Genomic DNA, 27,968 nt, shown 5'->3' with positions numbered 1-27,968 from the left:
AAAGGAGACAAGGGGGTTTTCTAACAGCGGAGGAATAATTTAATGGAATGGCTGATGGGAAGCGGTCAGACTCTTAAGCATCCAGTCCGCTTCCAGGGCCCTCTCTGGCAGAGACAAAACTGGCAAAAGAAGTTAACCTAACAATCCCTTTGGAAAAATAAAATAAATATCAGAAGAGGTGTGTGTCACCGGCCTTATTCCATAAATCATGGCCACTATCGCCACCTTGGTGCACGCACAGCAACAAGGCATTGCTTTGAGAAAGAGGAGCACGGAGCAGAACCTGGCTCCAGCCCCAAATGCAACTGGGCACCTCTGAGCCCTGCACAGCCAGCACCTGGGCTCAGCTGCCAGGAGAAGTGAGGCTCAGCCCTTTGCCGAGGCTGCTCTGCTCCTAGACGAAGGCATTGATCTGGAGGCTCCCTTCCAGTGTGGCCTGGTAAATCTCTATTGTCTCCACCAACGGAAGGGGCTCAGCGCTCTCAATGATGGCGATTGTCTCTCCGAACTCGGTGCACATGATGGTCTGCACAGGCTGGCCAGGCGTCCCCAGAGCTGATTCAGCAGAAGGTGGTGGCAGTGGATCCTCCTCCTGCCCCCGCTGGCTTGGTGCTAGTTCCATGTGGGTCTTGCGGTGGCTCCGCAGGTGGGAAAGTGTCTTGAAGGTCCGGGGGCAATGAGGGCAGGGGTGGGGCCGCTCACCAGTGTGGATGCGCCGATGCTCGGCCAGATGCATGGACTGCACAAAGGCCTTGCCGCACTCTGGGCACCGGTAAGGGCGCTCGCCCGTGTGGAGGCGCCGGTGCTCCCGAAGGTGGGTGGCCTGCCGGAAGGCCTTACCGCACTCTGGGCAGGGGAACGGACGCTCGCCAGTGTGGATGCGCTGGTGAAGTTGGAGTCCTGAGGCCGCCACAAAGCTCTTGGTGCAGACTGGGCACTTGTGAGGCCGCAGACCAGTATGGCGCTGCTGGTGCCGGCTCAGCCCACTGGGGGTGGTGAAAGCCTTCCCACAGAGCGGGCACGGGTATGGGCGCTGGCCTGAGTGCGCCAGCTGGTGGACAGCCAACTTGGCCGGCGACCCCAGGTACTTGCCACATGAGAGGCAGGGGTATGACTGAGGGGGGGCTGGCTCTCGTCGACGGGCACAGCGGTGTTCCTGCAGCTTGGCAGCTGCTGCAAACAAGGCGCCACAGTCTGGGCAGCAATGGGGCTCGTGCCCGGCATGGCTAAGCCGGTGCAGCTCCAGGAGGCGTCGCCGAGGGAAAGACTTCTCGCACTCAGGGCATGGGAAGGGCAAGCGCCCAGTGTGGGTTGTCTGGTGGAGGGCCAGCTGGTGGGGGCGGGCGAAGGCGGCCCCGCAGTCCTTGCAGGTGTGGGGTCCCTGGCCAGAGGAGGTCAGGTGGAGGAGACGGTGCTGCCGAAGGTTGGAAGACTGGGTGAAGCGCTTGCTGCACACCTGGCACTGGTAGGGGCGCTCTCCGGTGTGGGTGACATGGTGCCGTGCCAGGTTGGCCTGTGAGACAAAGGTCTTGCCACATTCAGAGCACTGGAAGGGGCGCTCGCCCGTGTGGGTCCGCAGGTGGTTCCGCACATGCACCAGCTTCTTGAACTTCTTGCCACAAGTTGGGCACTTGTGCTTGCGTTCCAGGACGTGGACCACCCGCTTGTGCCGCACCATCCGGATGTAGGTGGAAAAGCCCTTGCCGCACTGCGGACACAGGAACCCCGTGCTGGGCATTTCTGCTGCCACCCCCCGCAGCGGGGAGGAAGCCGAGGGTGTCCAGGAGGAGGAGGCGGGGCCCCCGGAGCCATTCACGACCGGCCCCCCCTCGCCCAGGGACGGCTGCGCAGGCTGACCGTTGCTGCCGCTGTCCGGTGCCCTGCGCGGTGGGGGCACCCCGCTCTTTCCTGCGTGCGTGCGCCGGTGGTAGAGGAACTTGGTCATGTTGCTGAAAGTCTTTCCACAGTGGCAGCGGTGGAGGGGGTTGGCGGTGTGGGCCTTGCGGTGCGTGACCAGTGTCATCTCGGTGGAGAAGCCCAGGCCGCAGTCGACACAGAGGTAGAGGGCCTCTCCCTTGTGGACCCTCATGTGCTGCTCCAGGGAGGCTGCCTTCTTGAAGACCTTGTTGCAGTTGGGACACTCGTGGGTCCCGTCCACGTGGACGCGCTGGTGGGCCAGCAGCCGCTTGGCCGTGGAGAAGCCGCGCCGGCACTCGCCGCACAGGAACTCCTCCTCGTGGTCGCGCTGGTGGTGAGGCCACTGCCGCAGGGGCTCCGCCGTGGCAGGCGCCCACTTGCCCTCTGCGCAGGAGGCTGCCTGGGGGTCCGGAGGGGGCGCTTGGGGGCGCGGCAGAGGGGAGGCGGCATGGGGGCCGGGGTCCTCCTCCTCCTCCTCCTCGTCGGCAGGGGTCTCCGCGCTCTCCTTCTCGGTCTCCGCGAAGTGCTCTCCCTGGTGCTCCAGCAGCTCCTCAGGGGTCAGGAAGAGGCGGGCGCACTCTGAGCATTCGTAGGGCTCCGGGGCTGGCATTGCCTCCTCCTGCTTGCGGTGGCGCTGCCGGTGGGCCAGCCAGAGGGCCGTGGAGGGGAAGAGCTCCTGGCACTCTCCGCACTGGAAGTGGATCTGCCCCAGGGACATTGCCGCTGCCGCCGCCTGCCTGCTGCGCGGAGGGTGGCTCTCCCTGGGGTGGGCGTCCTGGTGGGCCAAGAGCCCGTCCGGGGAGGAGAGCACGCAGCCGCACTCCAGGCAGCGGAAGCCCCCCTCGCGCGGGGCGGTGGCGGGGCAGGGGCCCGGCAGGTGGCTCCGGTGGTGGGCCAGGACGCCCTCCAGCGAGTCCGACAGCAGCCCGCACTCTGAGCACATGTACTGCGGATGCACCAGCAGCGGATGCCCCGCCACCGGCTCCTGCTGGCATTGCTGCTGCTGCTGCTCCTCCTCCTCCTCCGCCATCGAGGCGCCTGTCGGGGAACAAGGAGGAGGGGGACCGCGTCAGCGCCGGAAGGCGCCTTGGGGGCGCAGCGCTGCCTGCCGATCACTTCCGGGGCTCCGAAGGGAGAGGGAGGGCCTCCGCGGGCGGCGGAAGGGGCGGGGCCTGTCCTTACCCCCCTCCCCTCGGGGCCTGGATTTTGAGGGCAACCCGCCCTCCGCTCGCTCGCTCGCTCGAACTGGGGCCTCTCCGGCGGCTGCGCTCGGCCTAGTCCTTCCCTTCGGGCGCCCTCACGGCGCGGCCAATCCGCGCCTTCGATACTTGCGGAGTGGTCCGGCTCGCCCCTGGCGCGATGACGTCACGGCGCCTTCTGCGTCGGCCCAACCGCCCTTTCGCGGGGGCGTGGCCAAAGCAGCCCCGCCCGCCTTGGCCACGCCCACTCACGAGGCGAAGGAGCTGCAACTCCCAGCGTTCGTTACGTAAGCCCCGCCGCTCCTTGGTTATTTAACCAGTGCCGTCTCCTGGCAACAACGACCGCCTCGCTTACGTAAGGGCTCCGCGTATCCGTCTGCAAAGCCCCGCCCCGTCACGCGGGTCACGAGGAGAGAGGCAGTCCGTCCGCGTGAGCGGGGGATGGGGGAGGGATGCCGGCGCGCGCATGCGCGGCTCTTCTGAGGCGAAGGCAAGGGAGGAAAACACAAACAGGGTCCGGGCGCATGCGCAGAGGGAGGGGGAGCAGGGCAGGCGAGGCTGGCGCAGGCGCAGAAGCGTCGAAAGAACCAGAAAGACCAGAGCGACGGTGAGGAGCGGAGCGAAGGCGAGAGAGCCGCCGAAAGCGAAGGAACCGAGGGAAAAGAGCGGCAGCCGAGGAAGGCGCGCGGTGAGCGAAGGGAGGGAGGGAGGGCAGGCAGGGGCGCCGCCTTCGGGGTGAATGTTGCTTCTGAGGGGGAAAGGAGAGGGGACGGGGCAGGGGCGCCCGTAAGCGGCGGAGGCGGCGGAGGCGAAGAGGGCCTGGGTGACCCGGGCAGGGGGCTCCGGCGGGGGCGGCTTGGGCTTGGGCCCCCCTGGCGACGGAGGGGGTGCGGAGGGGCGGGGCCTCCGCCTGGGCCCCGCCCCCGCGCTGCCTGCGCTGCTGCTGCCACTGGCGCCCCCTGGCGGCGGCCCTTGGCTCTGGCCGAGAGAGCCTCCTCGCCTGACTGGCGCCTCCTCCTTTCCCTTCAGGCGCTGCGAAGGGAAGGATGTCGGAGTGTCGGCGCCCGCGGGGCTTCTGCTGGCAGCCCTGGGAGGAGGAGGAGTGCCTGGAGTACTACGGGATGCTCTCTCTGCACCGGATGTTCGAGGTGGTGGGCGCCCAGCTGACGGAGAACGACGTGGAGGTGCTCTCCTTCCTCCTGGACGAGACCCAGCCCTGGACCCACCCTCTGGACCCGGGCCTCTGGGTCACGGACCCTGCGGACCCTGCAGCGGAGGAGGACGCCCTCCAAGGATGGAAGAGGAAGAGGGGCGGCCAGGCGCAGCCCCGGTGGCCCAAGAACGGGGTGCATCTGCTGCTGGAGCTGGAGCGCAGGGGCAAGTGCGACGAGACCAGCTTCGTGCGGCTGCTGCAGCTCCTGCGCGTCCTGACCAGGCACGACCTCCTGCCTTACGTCTCCCTCAAAAGGCAGCGGACAGGTAAGGCAGCCAGGCACGGCCTTCCCCCCGGCTCACGGCCCAGTCCTTGCTTTGCACCTCTCACCCTTCTCTGGCTTAAGCCTACTTGCCTAGCATCTCTCCAGCCTCCTTTGCCCTCTCTCTTTCTCCGCTCCAGTTTCCCCGGAGAGGTACACCTACGGACCGTCCGTCTCGCCCTCAGACCAGCAGGTGGACAGCTGCCTCAATGCGGCCTCTGCAGAGCCCCGGAGCGATCAGTGGGAGACAGGTGTGTCCATGAAAAGCTTTGTAAAGGAGCCATGCTCAGAGGGATCTGAGCGGCCGTCGCGGGGGTTCTGGCAAGCCAGGTAACGCCTTGTGTTCCTCCTCCTCTAGGCTCCAATTCCAGCAAAAGGAAGCGAGCCAGCAGAGGCCGAGCAAAGTCCGTTCTTCCCCGCAGGCGACGGGGAGGCAAAGCAGCTTCTGCTCCAAAGCAGGAGGTCCAAACCCCGACCAAAGTGACTTGTGGTAGGTGTCTGCCTGGCCTGTGCTGTCTTCTTAGGGCTCCCATAGGTCTTTCCTCCGGCCCACAAAACCCTTTTTAAGCAGCCACAAGCAGTTTTGGTTTCGTTAAGGGAAGGATCAGATGCTGTTCTTCTCTGGCTGGATCCAAAGGGGGCTGTAGGGGTTGGTTGGGGAAGGAGAAGGTCTAATACGTATAGCTGTCATGAGAAGTCTCCCGTGGTACGTGGGAGAAGGTGACATTTGGCTTGCATTCTTTGATGCAGCTTGAATCCACAGTGTGAGGCTACTCCACCAGGATCATGGGCATTTCAGTCCCCTCTTTGGGCACATTAGCCCACTCCTCAGTACGTTGTCTTCTATTCCCCTTGTCATGGGGCTAGTTCCTATTTTTGCTAATAATTTTCCAAACGGCCAAGTTGTATTTATTCCTATTCAAAGGATTTTATAACTGGGTCGTGATACACGATAACATCATAATTTCCCATGGTATTTTGCATTAAACCAGAAGCTTTATGAACAAGGGGAAAGGGTGCCTTCAGATTACTTAAAGATTGCTTTGAAATGGATCCCGTTGTGGAAGAAAGGTGGGATATAAATGCAGTACATCAATAAGCAGCCCTTAGCATCAGTTACTGGGAAAACTTTTTCAGTGCACCAAGGTGCTTAAAATGCTGGTCTTGGAGAGAAACTGCCTTAGCTGCTTTTAAGTCCTTTTCTGCCATGAACTGGAGAAGACTCAACGTGGATCTTCATGTCAGATGCCACTTTTATGCTTCGCTGGTTTCAGATTAAAAATAGCTTCATCTGCTGTTAAAATGGTAAATACGATCTGAGTTAAAACAAGAACTTTCAAGAAAAGGTTGCTGGATTGCGGATGTGACAAGATTTGAAGGTTTTTAATCTTCAAATAACATCTGGTAGAATAAAGATCATTCCTAAAGAGTAGACCTAACCCCCGTTTGAAAAGAATGGCTCTTAGTCCCACTGCGGGGCGGGCGCTCACATGCGCCACAACCTCTGCCTGGGAATGTGATTATGCGTAGCTGATCTGAATCCTGAAAAACGGGGCCCAGAATTGTCCATGCTATTCAGGCTCTATGGCTGCAGTATCTCATGGAAGGCCAGCCTCCCATCAAAGGCCTCAGCATAGAGTCTGGGCGCTCACTTATCCCTGGCCCTCTTCAAGTGGTTCCTCTTCCCACGACTTGATCCATGGTACCAGCCTAAAACCCTGAGTCTTTGCAGGTTTAGACTTGTCTGAGTGCATTTCATTCAGATTTCTGGCTTGATAATTCCGTAGTCTGTCTCAAAGACCAGCATCTATCATCTTGTTCATGTATCACAAGGTCTTTTCAGCTGTGTATTTCCTGTAAGGATCAAAGTTCCCCATGGAGAAACTGTGAAATCTTCATGTAGACTCTCCAGTCCACACTTAGTTTTTACAGTTTCCTTCACTGAAAGGGGTCCATATTAAAGAAGTGGGTGCCCAGGGCCAGTGTAGCAACCCCAGGTAACTCAGATGTGCTATTTTCTTTGTCTCAGTGCAATGCAAATGAAACAAAAGCAAATGCACAAAAACACTTGTCTTACCATCTGACCAATTTACAGGCAAAGGGGTTCTAACGAAGAAGGTTCAAAAATAATACAATGAGTGTCAAAACTGCAACTTCAAGGTGCAGCTAAGGCTTCTGCCGGGTAGGTGCAAGGATCAAACTGTAAGCTCCGTTCAACACTAGATTGTTGCCTGTCTACATTGTCCTCTTTCCTTGCTTCCCTGGGGCGGAAGCGGAGGCTCCTGTGCCCTAGGCAGCTGCTTTTCCGAAAGGAGCTCTGCTTCTCATAACCCTTCTGTGTTGCGCTCCTGGCTGTGAGGAGCGGAGGGGGCTGGCTTCCTTCCTTCCCCCTCCCCAGCCTGCAACCTCCTGGGCTATCTCATTCTGCAAGATAGACCTTAGTGACTGAAGGGGGAAAGGAGAAGTACATACAATCCCCCAAATGGTTTTTTTTTTTGTTGCTGCTTGCTTTCTGCCAATTCTTTCTCAATCCACCATTTAAATTCCAGGTTGCTAAGCAAAAGTTGATGATAAAGAGACTCTGTCTCTCTTGTCCACTCCTCTCACAGAATGGTCTCGCAAAGGTAAATGAATCCATGCACCCAAATTTCCACCAGTTCTTTGTGAAAGCAAAACTGTTTAAATGTGTGCTGAGTTACCTCATCTTTGTGGAGGAACCATGGGCTCGTTCCCTCTTGCATGCCAGCTGAAGGCACATGGGCTATCATAAAGGCTATCCAGATGCCCACTGGGGACAGGGCTTTGGCCTTGGCAGCTCCTGGGATAGTGCCTGGGGTGTAGTAGAGCCACTCCAGACTGGCACCGCGGGGGGGCTTGTGCCGCAAGCCTCCAGCAGGGTCCGATGGAAGCAGGCTGGGGGGCTGCAGTTAGGAGGGATGTGCCCCCGATGGGGCTGTCATGCTGTTGCTGTCTCAGGTATATTGGTCCGTGGAAGGCTTTGCTCAGCCAGTGAAGCCGGGAGCCATTTGCTCCCATAGCAGGGTATCACCTTAGTTGTGCAGGGCAGAGTTACTGCTGCAGATATCAGGCCATGATGTGTTGCTGTGGAATCCCTTCTGGGCTCCTCCTAATCCATTTTGCTTGGGGCAGACCTGGGCCCTTCACCTGCCCTTCAGTTCAGCTTTTGCTTTTTGGGGCAGTTTTTTTCCTGGCCAATCAAAACCTAAGATTGGCAGGTGCCCTTCTAAAAATTGTTGATATCCCCAAAGTTGTTTACTGTTCTTGTCTCTAAACAGACTTGGTATTGTTTTACTATTCCACTTTCAGTAAATCCATCGTGAGGTTGAAGGTGTCCTTGAGTTGATCTGTGTGCCTACTTGGTGCTCCTCAGGAATACAAGAGGACATGTGCATGCTTTGTCTGGTATCTGCAGCAGTCTGTGCCAGCTGAAACCCAGAAGACAGCTTGGGTCCTTTGCGCCATTTTGTGTCTTTTTGCCATGTTGAAACTCAGAATGATTTCTTGATGTTACCATGTGCTAAAAGTCTTGAACCATCTTTCTCTCGGTCCACAGTTGAAATCCATCCCTGGAAAAGCATAAGCATTGGCCCAGGCAAGCGGGCCAAGTACCAGACAGTGGTAAAAATACCCAGACAAACTAAAAAGCAAAAAACCTAAAAGTGTGGCCCTCATGATTATTTCAGCTGCCTCTTCAATGCTTCTCCTATATCAGAAGCCACTCTGCATCTGGACCCTGCAGCGCTCTTGTTAAACAAACTGTGAGGGACGCAGCCTTGGACTCTGGGACTGGTTGCCTTCAGCAGAACGGGGCATTTTTCTGCCGTTAAACTGTCTGCAATGGTTTTTGCTGCCCTGTGAATGTTAATTTGTGCGTCAAGTTTGTGGGGAGGGCAGAATTGTGCTGAAAGGAGCAGAAATGAATCTACTGTTTGTGGGGATCTCTTTCATTCTTGCTAGATTCTCTCATCTTGCCTTGTAATAATGTTCTCAGCCTGTGTTATGGGGGTTGCATGGATGATGAGGTGGCAAGCCTCATTCTCTGAAAGCATCCTACTTGAGTGGTAATGCACTTGGAGGCTTCTTTAGTCCGGCTACTCGGATTCAGAACTTGGGGAAATCCATTTTGATAAGAGCCCCACTCATAAGGGGCTGACTGACCTGCTTTCAGGTTGCCTGTATTTGCAGAGAACCACAGTGGGATTATTTCACTGGAACTGGGGCCTGGAAGTGCAGGGGGGGGGAGGGAGGGAGGGAGGGTAGCAGTCTTTCTGCCCCTGCTCCAATGTTGGTCTCGTTTCTATTCTGATGTGGCTGCTCAGGGCTGGCATTACTGCTGGAGGGATAGGGTCACAGAAACACTTCCCATTTCGTACAGGCCAGTGGTGCAGAAACCCTCCCCCCAAACCTTCAGTTGACATGGATCAGCATTTTTTGACACAAAATCCGGCCTGACTCCCTGCAGCCTTGCTTTGAGGCACTTGCCCTCTCTTGGGGAAGAAATGTTTCCGCTTGCTTAAGACCAACATGGGGGCACGACACAAGGGGTGTCAGTATGTTAATGCCAACTCTGACAGCTGTGGGTATTACTAAGAGCTCCAGCACACTGTTAATATTGGAAGGCAGGTGAGCTGTTCTGTTCTCATGTCGCCAAGAGCCTGTATTTGAGCTGTGTTCAATACTAATAAAAATGGAACTTCCCAGCTCTGCCCCACATAGCCAGCCATTGGGGTGGGAGGCAGTGGGGAGAAGGGGAGAACAGTGGCCGAATTCCTTGGCCGTGTGGCCCATGAAGGGTGGGGGAGCAGGTGCTGGTGGCACAGAGCCACAAGGGGCAAATGGAAGGCTCCAGCAGCGCCTGAGCTTTTTATCCCATGTGAAGATGGCACCCCTTCCTTACTTGGACTGAAACGGTGTCATTTACTGGCTAATCTGCTGTGGAATAAGACAACCTGAATGACAGCCGTCCAAATGCAATTTCAGCCCAGCCATGCTGTGGCCCATCTGGAAAGAAGGTTGCCAAGCATCCTGCAGGTTGAGGACTAGCAGCCAGGGACTGGGTCACCGCAACCTTGGCCCTGGCTTTGCGGGGGGAAGGGATCGGGGGCTGTGACTGCACTTTGAGTTAATGCTTCTACAGGTGATGACCACAAGACACAGAGAAATTAAAGCTGACGGCCTTGTTGAGCGTATGTAATACACCACCTGCCTCATTTCTTAAATGTTTCTTCTGCTTTGTATTTGTTCCATTTCTCCCTCCCTTTTGAATCTTTTTAAAAGTTTCAGCTGCAATGCTGATAATATGTTTGGCAACTGAACAAAACTGATCAGTCCTGCTTCCACTCGCCATAGTTGCAGCCGAACTTCACTAATTTCAGGAGCTTCTTTTGCCTGTTTAGAATGGAGTGAGTTTAAAGCTTGTGTTTTTATGCAGAAGAGTTTAGCTGACTCTCAGTGGGCAGATTTAGTTGTGGGTTTCCAAAGAGGGGAGGAGGGCTTCAGACTCTAGGCTGATAAAAGGCCTTTGTTCAGTAGCAACCAGGACTCGCTGGTAGAGATTAGTTAGCGTTAGCAAGCCTGGAGTGCAGTTTCTAGGTTGTCTTTGGGCTGGCAGTTAAGGAAGGGTGCCCTTGTGTGCCTCCCTTTGGTGGGTATGTTATATGAAGGAGCCGTGGTGCTAAAGGTAGCCGCTGGGGTGGGCATTAGTGAAGTTCAACTCTAACTTGGATCCACACCAAAGGACCACTTTGGAAGAGTGCGAACACCCCTTGCTGGGGCTGACCATCTCAAAGGACCTGAGCCCTTTGGGCAACCTGAGTGGCCTGGCCCTTCAGCTAGGTTGGTTTTATTTATGTTCGGCACTGGTTCAGGGCTGCTGGACGGCCCAGTCCTCTTGCTGCAGCCGATGCATGACTCTGTGTTTGTCTATGCCTTCCGTTGGGGAACTCCCAGTGCTAATGCTTCTCTCCCTTTCTTCCTTCCTTTTCCCTCTTTTTCTCTCTGTTTCGTATGTCTTGCTCAGACATCCGGCTCCGTGTTCGTGCTGAATACTGTGAGCATGAGTCCGTCTTGCGTCAGAATGTGATGTCAAACAAGCAGAACCAGTTGGAGCGCCAGTTTGATGTATTTGGGCAGTCCAACACCATCCTCAAGTCCCGTGACCTGGGCTCCATCATCTGTGACATCAAGTTCTCAGAGCTGTCCTACCTGGATGCCTTCTGGAGCGATTACATGAATGGCTCGCTGCTGGAGGCCCTGAAGGGTGTCTTCATCACAGAATCTCTCAAAGAGGCTGTGGGCCAGGAGGCTATCCGGCTACTAGTCAACGTGGACGAGGACGACTACGAGGAGGGCCGGCGCCTCTTGCTGGAAAGCGTCGTTCCACAGGCCTGGTAATGCCAGCCTGTGGGAAATTTAGGTAGGTCTACCCCTCTCCTTGCCCCCAGATCAGCCGGTGGTGGTACAAAGACTTTCAGGTCAAGTCTTTGTCTTCCTAAGAATCTCTGATTCCCAGTCTGGCAGCTGTGGTTGGGTTTGTTTGGCTCCAAAAATGAGGCATTGACTTTCCAGGTGACTCTAGGGACTTGGCTGAGGCTGCCTCATTGTGGGGCATGAGGTGCTCAGTGCCATGATCAGGTCCCATGAGGGATACTGCATGATGCTTTTCTCCTAAGCTCTTTTCCCTACGACCTGCAAGAGACCATGAGTCCTCTCTTACACAGATGGACTTGGCGGTTCTTTCCTGTGTCCTGCTGTGGTTAAGGCATTTTTCTTTAAAATGTCTTCACCATGGTAAAGAAGTAGAAAAGTAGCCAGACTGGAAAAGACCATAGCTGTACCCACTGGCCTCAGACAGAAGCCTCAAGGCCTAATGACTGTGAAGAGGAGAGGCGCCCTTTGGCCTGGCCCCTGAATATGGGCAGGGGTCTGTATGGCCAGCACTGTACTGAACTCCCTCTCTTTTCGCCCTACAGAGCACTTGTTTTCCTCCCCGTTGCCACGTGGCTTATCTACATTGGATATAGGCTTGATGGGGCAGGGAGGAACTCTGGAAAAGGAATCTTCATCCCGTCGTGGGACAGGCTGGATCTTGGCTGCGGCGGGACTCCAGGGAGTCACTGTTTTGCCACCGCTCCTCTTATAGAGGCTGAAGGACTGAAAAGGGCCACAGGGAAGGAGGGGGTCTGGATGGACGCTCTGGTACTGTAGGTCCAGGGCAGAGGTACTGGCCATCTTTGGGGCAGAGGGGGCTGTTCTGTCCTGATGTAGGATATGGGGCCCTCTGTGCCCCAGTTGGTGTGTCCATCATGCTCAGTATTTGTGGTGGTGGTGGGTTTTTGCCACCCCTTTTGCAGAGGTGGGCATCAGGCTCATTTTGCAGAGTTGCAGGATGGCAGCAGAACACTCTGTTAACCATTCTTTTCCCCCCAAATCTGCTCTCTGGTGTGGACTTTTCCCCTTTAAGCAAAGAAGCCCCACAGACTGCAGAGGTGGATGCGAGTCACTCTTCTAAGAATACTTTTCAGCTCTGTGGCTCTTTGTATATACTAGTGTAAATAATAGGGTTTAAACGAGAAATGGGTGAGGAATTGGTTCATGCAGCAGCCGTGGGTAGAGGAAGCAACTTCACTCCAGGGCGGAGGAGGGCCAGAGGCCAGAAATGTGTAATTTAAAAAGTTGTTATTTTTTTTTACAGACAAATGAGAGACTTTTGGACAAAATTCTTAATGTGTTGTATTTGCAAATGACGATGTCAATAAAGAAGAGAATTTGCAGCTGCTTGGGTTAATGGTTCCTCTTTGGCCAGAGTGGGCACAGACGGCCCCTGGCCCCCCTGGCAGCATCCTGGTGCCCGCCTCAGTCCTCCTTGGCCCTTGCAGCTGCCTGCCGCTGCCTCCCCACCTTTCCTTGTCCAGCTGGTGCAACTGCTTGTCTGTCTCTTGCGGCAGGGCAGTCGGAGGAGGGCAGGGCATCCCTTACCTGCCCCACAGGTGCTGAGTAAGAGCTATCACAACTGGGAGAGGCAGCAGAGCAGAGTCTCAGTAGAGTCCCTGCTGCTGCAGCCCTGCCCCACACAGGGTACTGCTCAACCTGCCATGCTGGCCTGTCCACTGCCAAGAGCTACCATGGGGTCTGGGTTGGCGGGGGGGCCTCGTGCCAAGATCCCCCTCCCACGTGGCAGAAGGAAGAGGCCTGGTGCCAGGAGACAACCAAAGGAGAAGCAAGGGCAGCAGGTAGACCAGGTGTAAAGCAGTTGCGCCTCCATGCAAGTGGGATGGTGAGTTTGAGCCCAGACTTTAGAGAGGGCTGAATGCAAATCCCCTCAGACAGGGCCAGCACCATGGACAGCTCTTTGTGGTTTAGGCAGAAACCTGGCCCACAGTGACAGGGGAGAGACCCCCAAACTGTTTACACATGGGGGCTGTGTCCCTCCCCAGATGTTGCTAGAGTGCAAGCCCCATCATCCTTTGCCACTGGCCATGCTGGCTATTGGGGCCGATGGGAGCTACTGAACCCCTTGGGGGTCCTCCAGCAGTCACTCTCTCTTTCTCCTCCTCCACCTTTTCTGGGGTCTGCCATGGGTTTGCAGAAGTGGCCAGTGTGGCCAGCATCAGCAGCGGCTGTGAGGGAAAGAGGGCAGAGGTCTGGAGGGGAGCCACGCTGCAGCACCAGCTCCTTGCGCCCCAGGGCTGCCAGGCCTCCCCTGCCATGGGTTTTTTTGCCTCCGTTTTGGGCTCTCAAGGGGGAGAAGCAGTGGAGCAGGAGCCCCAGACCCTTCTGTGCGTTGCCCAGGCAGCACTAGATGTCACAAACTGAAGAAAGAGGTGCCAGCCCCAAGGAGAGCCGGGGGGGGGGGCAAAATGAGGGCAGCCCTCCTTCAGTTCCGATAATGTCTAGCGTTGCAGAGAAGGGGACCTTGACAATAATTCGTGCCTAGACTCTTTAATAGATTTGCCATGTTTGCTGTCCCAGGATCACTCTGCCTGGCCCTTTGCTTTGGAGGCCTAGATTCTGCTTCTCAAAGCTTAGAAGAACTTGTAAGCAGCTAGGATGCTAGAAAATTGGGAGATGAAGGGAAAATTCATCAGGGAGCAGAATTTTTGTTTGGGTGAGGGTCAATGCCCTCCTCCCTTGACTATGGACACATGTTGGGGAACTTTGTTTCCCCACTACAGCACCCATAATCCTTCAGCCGCCATTGGCCATCATGCTAAGTAGCTCCCAAGGAAGGAAGGAAGGGAAAGCTTGCAATTTCCCAACATGGCCGCCAGGTGGCTCTACTCATCTGTATTTGCCCTGCTCCCAATCTTTGTCAATACAGTTGTCCTGATTTCCTTCCCCAGGACCCTGGATGAATGCCATTTCCCCCAATGAGAAATCAATAGTGTGCCCGTGATAAAGAGTGGGTGGGCTGGGGATGCCACCGGCTGAGCATCCCTGGAAGGAGCGCTTCCCCCCCAATACACTGCCATCACCGTCTCAGCTGCTCCCAAATTGATACAAGGAAGAGTTTAATTCAAAGCTTTCCTAAGGCTCTAAATAGTGGGCACAGGGTTATAATGCAGGGCGCCAAAGACTGGCTGGCACCTATTTGGTAACAGCCTGAAACAGGGAATGGGGATTTAGGAAAAGTGTGGATTTCTTTGCAGCTTGGGTTTTTATATATATATATATATATATATATATATATGAATTCATTCACATTTGCAAATCTCTGCATATTCAGGATGGGAAAGTTTTTAAAGATCTGAATGTGAGAGCAAGTAATGCTTACTGCTTCCAGAGTAGAGCATCTGAGGACAAGGCATGGCTGTGGCATTGGCAGTGCCATTACCCTCAGCCTGGCATGCCACTTCCTCCTCCATTGGACTCTAATGCTTCTCAAAACTTAGAAGACATTGTAAGCAGCTAGGATGCTGTTCCCCCCAGTATTCACTGATTCTGGAAAAAGAGTCTTTTTACAATCTAAGTATAGCAGAACGTTTGATCTCACACTGGGCCGGGTGCTATTTGTTACGGAAAAACTGCCTCTCGAAGCATGCTCAGCAATGCCATCATCTGAATATAGGCAGTTAGGTACAGAACCCAACATGACTTCCGTGCGCCTTCCGCATTGAAAAGGGGCTCAGAGCAGCACATGGGGTGCCTGCCCAGTCCTGCCATGCCTCCCTTACTTCAAGGGCCGCCGGCCGAAGGCACCTTCCCCATTTCACCCAATGGCAGGGCCAGCTTGCATAGGAGCACAGGTACAGCTCCACTAGGTTCCTTCAGGCCGCTGCCCTTTTTATGGCTGTTGGGGCTCACCTAGTCTAGCCCCTATACCTGCCTTCCCTAGCCGAGCCATTTCGCTAGCCTGTTTTCAATGGGCCTGGCACTTCCTTCACATACCCTTGGGCCTATTAAGGTGGCCAGGGTACTCCCCACCCAAGCCAGGCAGAGACCTGTGCCCCAAAACGCTGGCGCAGCTGCTCTGGGCGGCAGAAGGACCGAGTGGGTTTGCAGCAGCCAGCGTTCTCCAGTCCTTGGGTAGGGGGCGCCACCACTCTTCCCTGGCCCTCTTGGCCACTTTCCACTTTAATTGTAATCCCTGTGTTCCTGTGCCCCCCCCCCCCCCCGCCCCCCGCCAAGACACTCTATGAAATGGTGGCAGTGGGAAAAACAATTGTCACAACAACAACCCAGCAAGAAAAAGAAGCCGGCCGTTTCAGCAACCAGTGACTCCCTGAGCCAAATCTACCCACCGGCAAGGCTGCCTTCCGGCTCCTTGGCCAGAAAGGAGGGTGGGAAGAGGTACAGCTCTGGCACCTGGGACTCCTGGAAGGCCCTTTTGAAGGGCCAGAGCCCCCCATCCACGGGGCTGACTCCCCTCCCAAAATGGCCACCCAGGGAACAGTGGGCGGCTTCAGAGGGCATTGCTGCGCCTGGGTTCCAATTATTTCTGGGACACAAGGTGGAGAAGCAGGGGCTGGAGATTAAAGCCAAGGTATGGCCTCTGGGGTATTGCCCTGGTTCACAGGTGGATGTCTCAAGACCAAAGCAGTGAGAAAGCATCCTTTAATGACAAATGGTTCAGCCACGTTTATTCGTGCAATTTCTACTCTTGGTGGCATTCTTGGTCCATAGTGTTTTGCATGCCATGAATTCGCCCCCCCCCCCCCCCCGCCTTTCCTCGCCTAGGTGTCTTTCTGCTGCCTAGACCTCCAGCTTTCGCCTGATCTTCCTTCCCAAGCCTCTGCCTGTGGTCAGTGCTTCGACTTCAGACAGCAGGGCTGAGTTCAAGGAAACCATGAATTTGATACTAACAAAGAACCTCTCTCTCTCTCTCTCCTTCTCCCAATCTCTCTTCCTTTTCTTTCTTTCCTTCCCTTGTTACAAAGAATTGCCAAGATCAATCACATGCCAATCTTTTTGCAACTCAGAATTCTTTCATGGAGAGTGCTGGTTATTTTCCATTAGGATTCATTTCTATCCCCCCCCCTTTTTTTTTCCTTCTTCTTCTTCTATATGTAGTCAATGGAACAGCCTCACTTTCTGTAATTTCCTCACCCTCTTTCCCTCCCCCAAAAGCATTTGTGCACAAGATGCTGCTGGTCAGGGCTATGATGGAGAAGGCATAGTCCAGCAACTAGGCTTGGGGTGAAATGGATAAATTAAAGAGGTGACCGGGGGGGGGGGGGGGGTTACAGGCAGGTTTTCCTGGAGGCTTTTCTAACACGTCTTCTGGGCCTTTGTCATGTTGCAAAATGGAAGACACAAGGTTTGTGCGAAGTCAATTAAAGAGCCAAAGTGAGACGCTTTAAATGGCACGGCAGAAGACCTGCTAAGCCAACAGTGTGCAAAACCATGGCTGGTCCTTGGTATTTGCAGACGTGACCCAGCCTTCTGGATGAGCGTGGTCTGCAGCTTTGTGTCCGGCGCCTGGACTAAAAGGGCGCACAAAGCATCCGCATGTCAGTGATCCAAGCCGAGAGAGCGAGGCTGAATTAACACCCACAAAACCCAGGAGAAACTGAGAGAGACGGAGAGAGAGAGGCTAAACACTCTCATCTATCATCCATTGATCTGAGCATTTCAAAGTAATTGGCATAATTAATCAAATCGTATTTCCCAGGTAAAGATGGGTGGTGAGGTTTGTGATAGCAATTATTATTATTATTATTATTATTATTATTATTACTATTCCACTTTGCAACACAATTTGGCGCACCTTTCCTGATGCTGCTTGCGGGCGAGGATCCTGCGCTGCCGGCTCACAGAGACGCGGTCTCTCTGCCTCGGAAAGGAACAGAATCGGCATTTTCCCACCGGATGAAAATTCTGTGTGTTGTCTTTCGCTCGCAACCATTTCGTGTTTACGCCTAAATAAAACACATGAAACCATGTTTAGACTCTTCAGTGAGTGTCACTTACAAATCCTTTAATTGCTATTTGGAGCAATATGTCGATATGGAACAAAAACGATTATTTAACTAACTACAATTCCCCTTTTACTAGCAGCAGCTCAATGCCACAATTCCTCATTTGTGCTTAACTGATTCTCAGATGCTTCATTTGAGTTTCTGCATTCTCAATAACATGATCACCTGACAACTTTTATGATCTGCATGTCTTTAATTATTTCGCAGGATATTCCCTATTTCCATTCTGCACAGAATATTAAATCCCTAGATGAACATGAGAACTGCACAGACTAACAACTCACGCCTAACTTTCAGTATGCATTGAAAACGGGTATTTGGCAGCATGCATGCTATGAAATTGCTCCTGCACACAATCTTCTTGGAAGGGCTGGTATGCCTACTGTTTTGTGCTAATTTGGGGTTTCTCATGTGCCTTGTTTTATGTGAGCATACATAACACTACAAACCTTTTAACTGCAAACAAAAATGATTGCTCTGTGGTGAAAGGTGTGTGCGTTATTAACTTTAACTATTTCGCTAATGAGAATTAATTCTGAGTCACCCAGAGCTTACAGCCGGAATCAAAGCTACAACATGAAGTTGAACATCATCAGATATAGGGACCTCCAAAGTACTAAATACAACTATGCAGTCATACGTACCGCATACTATTGGTTGAATTCTTATTTTACGCGGGTCCCAAATGCTCCACAAAATGCCTATCAATTAATAAGAAAAAATCTAAGCCAACTCCAACGATATCTCCTTTTCTTTCTTTTTTTGCAATGACCGAATGGATTCTAAATATGTTTGATGCAACAAAGAATGCCAAGGGATGTTTCTGCACTAAAGCTGACTGTCTTGCATTACATTTCGTTGGCTTAATGTTCCTCTATTTGAATCTATTTGCATCTGGAAATTGAACACTGGATATCCAGTTATGTGTGATTTGGATTTTGTGTCGGCATCGGACATTTTACAATCGAAGGGCCGGCCAAAGAGTTTTATTTTCCTGCTGCATGCAATACTCTGGATTGCAGTAGATAAAGGTTTTCTTTGTCGGTGCCAGCAATTTCTTTCTCTAAAAGCTGGTATTCACTGAAAGACGTTTTATGCTGCGAACAACACTTTGCAAACTGTCATATAAATTCTTCAATAAAACTATTGACAATCCTTGCCAAAATCCATTCTATTTCTAGTAGTAATAAACATGATCAGATACAGTTTTTAGGGAATCTCTCTCATGGACTGAAAAGCAATCAAACGATTTTAAACACGACATGAAAATGTCTAACTTTCACCTGATGTGATGTGCAAAGCATGAGAGAATAACAGTTTCTACTATCTATTAATACAATTTGGTTACTAATTTTTGATATTCACTGTTTACAAAAATGTTCATTTCACCTACATTTTTAATATTTGCAATGCTATATATTCAGGTATATGCAGATCAAAACTTATGTTGCAGTTGTTTCATCTTTAATATTTAGAAGACAAATTTGCATGAAATATTTTTGCAAACAGAACATAAAATCCTTGATATATATATATATATATATTTAAAAACCTGCTATTAAATAGGGATTCTTTTGCTTATTAACAAAGTTGTAAATGCTTCTGAACACAGTAATTCTCTTGCTATGAGTGATGCTCACTTTTTACTGCTAATAAGTAATAGCTTTCTATTGTTACGTTTGCTAATAGAATAATGAAGACTTCTACTATATGGGTTTGTGTTTTGCATGCATATGTATGAATATTATACATGTATTGCCTATTTGTAAACACTTACATTCTTCATAATTAAGACTTATTCTTATTGTTGCTATTATTATTATTATTATTATTATTTGTACAGTACATGATCTGAAATCCAAAGGGCATGCGGGAGTCAAGCGTTGTGGTTCATACACTACAATGAGCAAAGATTGTATGATGGCATCATTCCTAAATATGCATTTCATGTGATAAACGCTTTGCACATCCCAACTCTATTTCCTATCTATCCTGTTGTTTAAAGGAGCGCATTACAGCTTCTACGGGTTTTAAAAAGTCGTAGCAATCTTAATATGCGCCGCATGGAAATCAGTTTACTATTTTGGCACCTAAGTTTTTTTAGTTTCAGAAACTCCAGTATTTAATGTGCCAAAATGTTCCCTATTTTAAGAATTCTAGCTGCCATTAAGTGGAACTATTGCAAAAAGGGGGCTTAATTTTGAATCGCCACTTAACCCTTTATGCTTCCTCCTCCTTCCATCCTTTTCCCTTTCATTTGATGGTTCTTAGTATGTCTTTCCAAAGGAAAAGGAGACATATTGGCACCTGATGGACACAAACTCTGAGCATATATTGATTTTAAAAGCCCCCTCCCCCCGGGATATTGCCTTCAAAATATGTGTTCTATGATGATGATGATGATGATGATTATATGCTAAATGCCTCTCTATTAAGCAATGTCCCATTGGGGCTCTCCAGGGCTTTGGGGCACGGTCTCCCTCCTTGCCATGTTTCCAGTGGAGGGAAGCGGGGAGGGCACCCTTTCCAAGGGCTCTGATGCTGGTGCTGCAGGGGTTGCCAAAGGAGGGGCTGGCACAGGTTCCACACAGACAGGACGCCCCCTCTCCCTGTCTTAAATCCCAGAGCCACTTTTTGGGACCCCCCCTCCCCGGGCCCCTTCTGGCTGCTGCCCTCCCTTTCCTAGCCCCTTGCCTGCCTGCTTCCTTCCTTCCCTGAGCATCCTTCCTGGCTACTGCTGCTGCTGCTGCTGCTGCTGGACCTGCTGCTGCATCCTCCCCGTCGCCAGGGCAACCGTCGCCAGGCGCCCTCCCTCCCTCCCGCCGCGCGCTCCCGCGCCTCCTCCTCCTGCTGCTGCTGCTGCTGCTGCTTCTTCCTCCGCCTCCTCCTCCTTCGTCGTCGTCTCCTGCCTCCTCCGCCGCCGAGGCCGAGGCCGCTTCCTCCTCCTCCTCCTCCTCCTCCTCCGTCGGAGGGAGCATATCTGGGTCCGCAGCGCCGCGCGCATGGAGGAGTCATCTTGCGCCCACCGATGGAAGCAGAGGTAGGTGCAGCTCCTCCTCCTCCGCCTCCTCCGCCTCCTCCTCCTCCTTCTCCTGCCTCGGCCGCCTTGCCTTCTTCCCTGGCTCCGGCGCCGTTTAAAAATCTTTAAGACTTTGCATATTAATACCCGCGCTTTGCATAGCGCTCTCTCTCTCTCTCGCTCTCTCTCGCCCGCGGCCTCTTTATTGATTGCAAAGCCTTAATGCAGCGCAGGAGGAGGAGGAGGCTCCCTCGCGCTCGCTCCCAGCAGCAGCAGCAGCAGCAGCAGAAGGAAGCCTTGTCTTGCCCGCTTGGCCAGGGCTGCTCTCGCAGGGCTAGGGAAGGAGGCTCGGGCCCAGGGCTCCCAGGGCTTCCCCCGCCGCCGCCTTGGCTCTTCTGCTTTGGGCCCTTCCTTCCTTCCTTCCTTCCCTTGGCCAGGGGCTTCGTGCGCCAAGAGACGCCTGGCAAAGGGCACCCATCTCTCCCTCTCTCCCTCTGGGCTTCCCTTTCAAAGCAGCGCGGCCGAGAGGGAGGGAGGGAGGGGGGGTCTTGTTTTGTTTCCAGAGATGCCCCTTTGGATGGAAGGAAGGGGCCGAAGGGGGCTGTGCCCCACTGATCCCTGGAGAGGAAAGGCTGGCTCTTTGGCATCCCGGGGGGGGGGCATGAAGGGACCCCAAGGGCCGGGGCTCTGTCTGTCTGTCTGTGTGTGTGTGAGAGAGAGAGAGAGAGCGATGGCCGGAGCCAGGGGGGCTCCAGGGATGGAGGGCCGGGCCCTCCTTTTGTCTCTGTTCGGAGGGAGGCAGGGCAGGGCAGGGCAGGGCCGGGGGCTCTCTCTGGCTTCGGGGGCCAAGAAGAAGCACAGTCTCGGGGCGTGGCTGGAGCCCAGCCCCCTCCGGCCCCCAGTGGGCAGCAGCCCCATGCCCAGAGCCCCCTGGCTCGCTGGCTGGCTCGGCCTGCCTGCCTGCCTGTCGGGGGCTGGGGGGTGGCTTTGCCCCTCGGTCCTGCCCTCCTTGGCCCTGGCAAGAAGGAGCCCCTGGAGGCAGCAGCACCTGGGCCTCGCTTACAGAGGGAGGAGGGCAGGCTTGGGGGGCCGCTTGCAAAAACCCACCCTGGAAAAGACAGCCCTGACGGGGGCCACAGAGAGCCCCAGCGCCACCATTGTCTAAATCTACTCTTCTAGCAGTTGCAAGGCTTGCCTGAAAGCTGTCGTTGGATAGGAATAAGAAGGACTCTTTCTTTGGGCTACTTTTGCCACTCCAGAAGGAGCAGATCCGGCAGAAATGCCCAGGAAGCCCCAAAGAGTTGGCTAAACAAACAAACAAACAAACAAACAGCATTGTCCTGCCCAGAGCCTTTGGGCCAAAGAGCAGACTCCCCACAGGGCTCTTTGTGTCATTTCAGGGCTGTGTGTGTCCAGACCTTGGATGCTGTGTATGATGAACCTGCCTTAGCTGCCCTCTATGACACGGTCCACCATTCGTGTCCCTGCTTCTTCCCTCCCTCTGCTGCTGGCATCTGGGTTGGCATGACAGTTGTGTCGGTTGCACACTTTCCACCTCAGTTTTGGAAACACTACTCTGCCTCCAGCTTTGGCCCTCACTGTTTATACAAAAGTACTAAGTTAAACTTTGGGAAGAAATGGAGCTCCTGAAGGCCTTTCTAAGGCGCCCAGGCCATGATACCTGGGCCTCCAGACCCTTTGACTGCAGAGGCGGTGATAGGCATGGCTTTGGGAAGCCTTGCCCCGCTTGGCATGGGGCTGTGGACCCCAATCCCAAGTTTACCAATAGCCATGGATTGAAAGGGAGGGGGGTGGAAATCCAGCCCTTTATCAGCCGACTCCGAAGACGGCGGAGTGATTAAATGGCATGGAGGCGTAATTAATCTGCATTAAGTGATGGGGGGGTATGCGCCCCAAGTGCCTCTAAGAGGGCAATTAAAGCGAATTAAAGGGGAGAGGTTATATATTATCTGGCCCCGTCTTGCATGAGGCCGTGTGTGTGTGTGTGTGTGTGTGTGTGTTCTGTCCGTGTAGTTTACGCTCACCTTTAAAAGGCCTTTCGTTATCATTAAACTGGTCCCCCCCCCCAACGTGAATGTGATGCGCAATTTAAAAGCACGATACAGTTGAACGCATGCTAAACACACGTATTAAAAATAGAATGAAACAAGCCACACAAGAAAAGAATAAAATGCCACTGAAAACATTTTAAAGCTCTTAAAAACAATTTGCTTAAAACAACGCAGCCGCTGGAAGGCCATCCAGGAGGGGTCCATCCAAGAAGGGAGCCCCAGAGTCCCGGGGGGGGGGGACTGTCTGCCACCAAAAAGGCCCCTTTCTGCCCCCCGTCCGTCCGTCCGTCCGTCCGTGGGAGAAGGGGCCCTCCTGAGACCTCTGGGCCTGGGACGGCTCCATCTCTAGGGAGAGGAGACTTGCCAAATAGCCCAAATCCTCCCTGCCTGGATTGGCTTTTTTCCTGGGCTCCAGGAAAGGATCATCCACTCTGGCTGTGAGTTCAAGTCTTGGTCAAGGCGGCCCTCCTTCCCGCTCCCAGAGGACTCTTCCCAGGCGTCTTGTCCTTCAAGCCTATGGAGAATGTGGGCCTCCCCCAGGCCTCAGCCTCAGCCCCAGTATGCAGAAAGGTCCACCCTGAAAGCCTTGGCCTGGTTCAGGATGAGGCCATTGACCCACTGGGTTGGCTGGCCTGAGGTAGTTTACAGCTCATTGGGTCAGTTAAGATGAGTAGTTAGAACTCACTGGTCACACAAGTTAACAACACACTGGCTGGATTAACCTGTGGCCATTAACTCATTGGGCCAATTAACCTGAGGAAGTTAAAACTCACTCATTCGGTTAACCTGAGGTAGCCATAAGCCACTGGTTTGATAAACCTGAGGCAGTTAACACTTTGGCTTGGCTAACTCAAGGTAGTCACCAACACAGTGGCTTGATTTGCTTGAGGTAGCTAACAGCTGAACTGGGTTCATGAACCCGAGGTAGTTAACACTTTGGCTTGATTCCCTTGTTAATAATTGACAGCATTGATTAACTGAGAGGTAGTTGTTAGTGACGCACAGGTTGATTAACCTGAGGAAGTTACCTTATGTGGGTTACTTAACCTGAGGTAAACTGGGGAGTGGCAGCCCCTCTCAGGGTTTGAAGAAGACCAGAAAGCGGATATTGGCTGTTTGGTCTCCGTTTCTTTCAAGGAAAGCCGGAGCCGTAATGGCCGAGAGCGGAGGGCTAGGATTGCCCCGACTTCTGGGCCTGAGCTTGATTAGCCTGAGAGGAAGGGAAGAGGAGCCCCCCTTTTGGAAACGGACGCCACACATTTCTGCCCCACCTCAAATTGGGAATAGCTGGAGCCATGCCCGGCGTTGGCAAGGGATTCATCTGGGCTGGAATCTAAACTCTTGTCCATAAGCGTTGGCTGAAAGGGCGCAGTGTCTGTGTGTGTGTGTGTGTGTGTGTGTGTGGCGTGTACCTGCTCTTTTCGGCCATTGTCATGGCGAGCGCAACGTTATGGTTGACCAATACGGACAAGTAAAATAGCTCTTACATTAGGAGACCTGACTATGGAAGAGTGGTGTGAAATCCATGTGTTTTTTAAAATGTGACATTCATCTCTTCCGTGGAGGAAGGCCGTGCTCCTCTGGCGTGGTGCGTTTTGTGGGGGTGATCATTTGTGTGTGTGTGTGTGTGTGTGTCTTTCTGTGTTGGGTGGGCATCTGCTGTTGTCAAGTGAGACCTCATTTCTCTGCAGTGACCTTTTTTATTGCTGCCTGGTGTCTGTGTCTGTCTGTGTGTGTGTTGTCTTCTAGTAACCCTTGCAGAACCGCTGCTGCAGTGGGGTCTCCAGGCCCCTCGCTCTCCCTCCACGGCTCACCTGACCGCTTGGGCCCTTGGGCTGGAGCCCTTCTAAGGCCCGGCCGGCCACTAGGGCCACTGGCGTCCTTTGCTGTGCATTGTGCATGTGTCCTTGGCTCCTGGCTCCTGCGCTGCACCCCAGGCGCAATGCCTTCCTCCTGCTCCCTTGCCCCAGAGGAAGGGACCCCAAAGCGCACGCCTGCATATTCCGGCATCTCCTTGTCTCTATCCATAAGGGCTCCTCAGGGTTTTGCACCCTTCCCTTTTATCCTAAGCCCCTTTGCTGCCCTTCTTCCCCTTTCGCTTATTTTCAGTGTTAATTTTTGTCTGCGCTCCCTCCCAATGTTCATTTGACTACTACTACTACTATTTCCCCATCTTCCTGCTCTTCCTTTTCCTATTATGTGCATCCATGCCTGTGTGCTGTACCTAGTCCTGCTATTCTCTTCTCCCTTTGATAAAACCCCACCAAGCCCCCTCCTCCCTTTTGTCCAAAGAGGCTTTTGCCCTTAAGTGCCCCCCCCCAGCTTCCCTTGAAGTCATATTTCTGCTGTAAAGGAAATTCTCCCCCTCCTTTCCTCTCCTTCCTTAAGTCCAGCATCTGAGATGTAATAGTGCAGTGAACTGGGGTGAGGGATGGAGAGAGAGAAAGAGGGAATGGGTTTTATAATGTTATAATTTAAACAATTATATCGGACCCCTGTCCCTGGTTTAGCTTTCTGGGGTACAGCGCACCCCCTTATTCCCAGTCGCAGGAGCTGGACGCCTTAATGGAGAAGATGGAGCCCGCTTTCTCCAGTGCCACTATGTGAGAGCAGCAGCCGCAGCCATTTCCTGGTCAAGAAAACTGACCGCCAGCTCCATCTCATCCGACAAAGAGTCCAGGTCATTTATTCCAGGGATGTCACCTGGGGAGGGAAGCGGGGAGAGGGCAGCCTTACCCTTCAGCCATCAAACACTTTCTGCCCCACTTTGGTGTCAGTTTCAGTGGGAATTAAAGGCTTCCCACCCCACTCCACCCCCAAACACACCTTTACCATAGATGATATTTTTCCTGGGGGTGGGTTGGTGGTGTCCAGAAGGCCAGGGATGTGGCTGGTGTGGGATCTGTGGAGGAGGAGGAGGAGGAGGAGGAGGAAGGGGAGGAAAACCTATCTGGAGTCAGGGATCTGTTTGCTTTATCACTGGCAAAACAGCCTCACACTCTTAAGCCCAAGAAGAAAGGCAGGGACCACAGAAAGAGGCAAATAAAAGGGTTTTTGTTCCTTCTTTCACCTTGAGTCTCCTGAACAGTTGGGGCTTTTTTAAAAGGAGGAATCAAAATTAAAGAACCTGTATAGATAATGCACAGACAGACAGACAGACAGACAGGGACAGAAAGGCACGCTCCCATCTTCCAAGGCGAGGCAGAGGCAGAGCAGGCCCCATAACAATTAGCCGGAGCCATCCCTGTCCTTCCTCCTGGCTGCTGAGTGTGGGCTTTACCTGGGGTGCCATCGGAGAGATCCCTTTACAAATCAATGCATGCTAAATGGGAGGCAGTCCATTTAATTACCAGGCTTTCTAAAACATGATTTTCGCATTAAGGAATTATTTTTAACTCCCTACCAAATGTAATGCTCTCTTTACAAAGCAGTAAATTGCTACCCTTAGCAGCATGATTTTGAAATACAGCTAGAAACAAGATTGATTTTAATGTAGGTAAAGGTGTAGTCGATCCATAAACAGCCAATTGATATGTAATTAGAAAAATCCAGATCTACCCATTGCACAATTTAAAACATATCCTTTTGAAACTCCAGCTGTTCCAGCTATTCCTTCCCCTGTATTTCTGTAAAGTATTCCAGTTTGGCTTTCCTGAAGAGTGTGATTTCATAGATATAATGCAAATAAATATACCTGTCCTCAATAATTGGTAACTTGCCAGAGATCAATGTATGTATACAGAAAATATGGGTTTGTTTTACTAATAATAGTTCTGCTGATCAAACCCAGTTAGCTCTACATGTAACACGACATTTGAAATTGCCTTTTATTTTAAGTGTCTGTAAATGGAACTATCAATAACAGGATCAGCCAGTAAATACATTCTTCCGTATCAATAATATCTAGTATCTATCTCTAGAATACGGTTCAATAAATATAAAGGGATCAATTTACAAACCTATCAATAATATACATCACTACGTTGCGTCCTTCATTTTCCATTATAGCAAGAGCCCTTCAAAGCACTTATGCCTTGCAAAAGGACGATTGTCAAAGAGCCGATCAGGCCGCTGGCTGCAGTTTTTAAAAGGAGCCCCTAACGGAATCAAGTGCAAGGCCATCAATAATCAACCCTGTTTCTCAATATGTTTGCATAGATTTGCATAGACGGTTTTGGAGGCAAACAAAATAGATCATTGCGAGAGGCTTCCGGTTTCCTCCCCAATTGTGGTCAACGATGACTGTTTTCCTTTTCTCTGTTCTTCTCTCCAAATATTGTCCTCTGCCTTCACTAAATCCAGTCCAGCCTATTTTTCGTGATCTTTGTTCCAAATAATATGTAAAGATATCAAACAGAGCAACTGAGGGGAGGCAAGGAGAGCTGTGTGGTTTTGGATCAGCTGAATCTGGCATAAGGATGCCTCTTCAGGGGCATTTGTTTGCCAGTATTTCCATACAGAATCTCAACATGTAGAATAGATGTTGATATATAAAAACAGTCCCTAGCTACACAGATTTCAAGATATTCCTTGCTCTACAGTTTTCTACAAATGCAGGCTTGTATGGCTTGTTCTGGCTTTTCCTCTCTCCTTGCTGGTATCCATTCTGGCTTCTTTGGAAATAGGGGCAACTAGCAAATACTCGGCATGTGAGGAAATGGAGGGTACTGTAGTTTACTCATGACACCAGCATCTATATCAACATAAAAATTGTTTTAGGGCAGGCAGCTAAAATTTCACAATTACAGATGGCTTCTGCAGGTGGGAATTAATATTTTAACCTTTGCCTTAATTCATCACGGTTTTATCATCAGAAACAATGCTTAAAATGTGGAATACCTGGGTCTGCATGGCTTCCCCTTCCTTCTTGTCCGGTGGGGCTCAGACGCTAAGCGTTCCGCAGATACAAATGGCCGGTGTGAGAAGAGACGCCTCTGATGGCTTTTGAGGTGCATCCAGCATTTCTAGCACACATCTGCAAATAAAAGAGATGTTGGGGTGATCAGAAGGTGGCAAGGACCAGATTAATGACCGAAAGGTGGCCTGCGGGTTTAGCGGAAGGGCAAGCGGTGCAGAATGCAGAGGCATCAGGGTCTTATGTTTCAGATGTGGCTTTAGGCAAATACAAGGGACCACTTTTCTGGGGGGGGGGGGGGGCAGTGGTTCCGTGTCCCAGTGGCTGCCCCACACTTGGCTTGCTTTAGAGGCAGCACAGCCATTTGGCTCCTCTTGCGCTGGGCAGGCAACCAGTACCCAGCGCATTGTTCAATTTCCCCACAGCTGTGGAGACGGACACCGCATCGTGCAGGAAGGAAATGGCTTCCATGTTTGTAACAATGATGAACGTTAACAGAGTCCAGTGCAAGAAGCAAAAAGGGATTGTTGCGCTTTCTGTGCTGGGGGAGAAAACAACTACCGCAACAACATGTCTGTGTGTGTGTGATTGTGATTGTGTGTCCTTATAACAAAACCTGTACATAATTTGGAGCTGTAAAGTGCAGTCTCTTGCGCCCTTTTTGGACAATTTAGACTGCGCACAGTCTTTGGACCAGATGTGAAAGTCTTTTTGTCTTCGGTCGTGAGGCCTAGCAGCTGTGTGGCTGACATCTTGTGTTCAATGTCCTTGCTTCCATGTAGATTATACTTTTCTCACAATGAATGTGGGGTTGTGTGAAAGCTCTTCTGCAGGTCTGGATTGTGCAACACAGTTGTGTAAGGACATTTGTGTGTCCTAGTCATGTTCCAAACACAATTCTGGCCGATCCTGAAAATGGTTGGTCACATTTCCAAGGGTTGTGCAACTTGATCCCAACAACCTGGCTCTGTTTCCCAGCCTTTTTGTTGCCAAG

At 52.3% G+C, this 27,968-nt stretch overlaps 3 protein-coding genes across 4 annotated transcripts in view; 2 read left to right on the top strand and 1 right to left on the bottom strand.

The window, feature by feature from the left end:
* Positions 1-16: 16 nt before the first annotated feature.
* On the bottom strand, positions 17-3,542 carry LOC121915970 (zinc finger protein 574-like). The gene has a single exon (XM_042440649.1). It carries the CDS (start codon positions 2,945-2,947, stop codon positions 395-397), a length of 2,553 nt encoding a protein of 850 aa, XP_042296583.1. The 5' UTR covers positions 2,948-3,542; the 3' UTR covers positions 17-394.
* A 66-nt stretch (positions 3,543-3,608) lies between these two features.
* On the top strand, positions 3,609-12,384 carry DEDD2 (death effector domain containing 2). The gene is made up of 6 exons (XM_042440654.1): positions 3,609-3,804; positions 4,146-4,595; positions 4,732-4,842; positions 4,950-5,081; positions 10,632-11,027; positions 11,584-12,384. Exons 2-5 carry the CDS (start codon positions 4,163-4,165, stop codon positions 11,003-11,005), a joined length of 1,050 nt encoding a protein of 349 aa, XP_042296588.1. The 5' UTR covers positions 3,609-3,804; positions 4,146-4,162; the 3' UTR covers positions 11,006-11,027; positions 11,584-12,384.
* A 7,569-nt stretch (positions 12,385-19,953) lies between these two features.
* POU2F2 (POU class 2 homeobox 2) overlaps positions 19,954-27,968 on the top strand; it is a 75,561-nt gene continuing 67,546 nt past the window's right edge. The window contains exon 1 of one of the 2 annotated variants that reach the window (XM_042440650.1): positions 19,954-20,068. The gene's annotated coding sequence lies outside the window, so the exon portion shown is untranslated. The remainder of the gene's footprint in view (positions 20,069-27,968) is intronic. The other variant, XM_042440653.1, reaches the window with a different exon arrangement.

The sequence above is a fragment of the Sceloporus undulatus genome, chromosome 9, assembly GCF_019175285.1.
Source record: "Sceloporus undulatus isolate JIND9_A2432 ecotype Alabama chromosome 9, SceUnd_v1.1, whole genome shotgun sequence".
In the NCBI taxonomy this organism is placed as follows: Eukaryota; Metazoa; Chordata; class Lepidosauria; order Squamata; family Phrynosomatidae; genus Sceloporus; species Sceloporus undulatus.
Note: the sequence above shows the minus strand (reverse complement) of the source record. Positions and strands in the feature narration are given on the sequence as shown.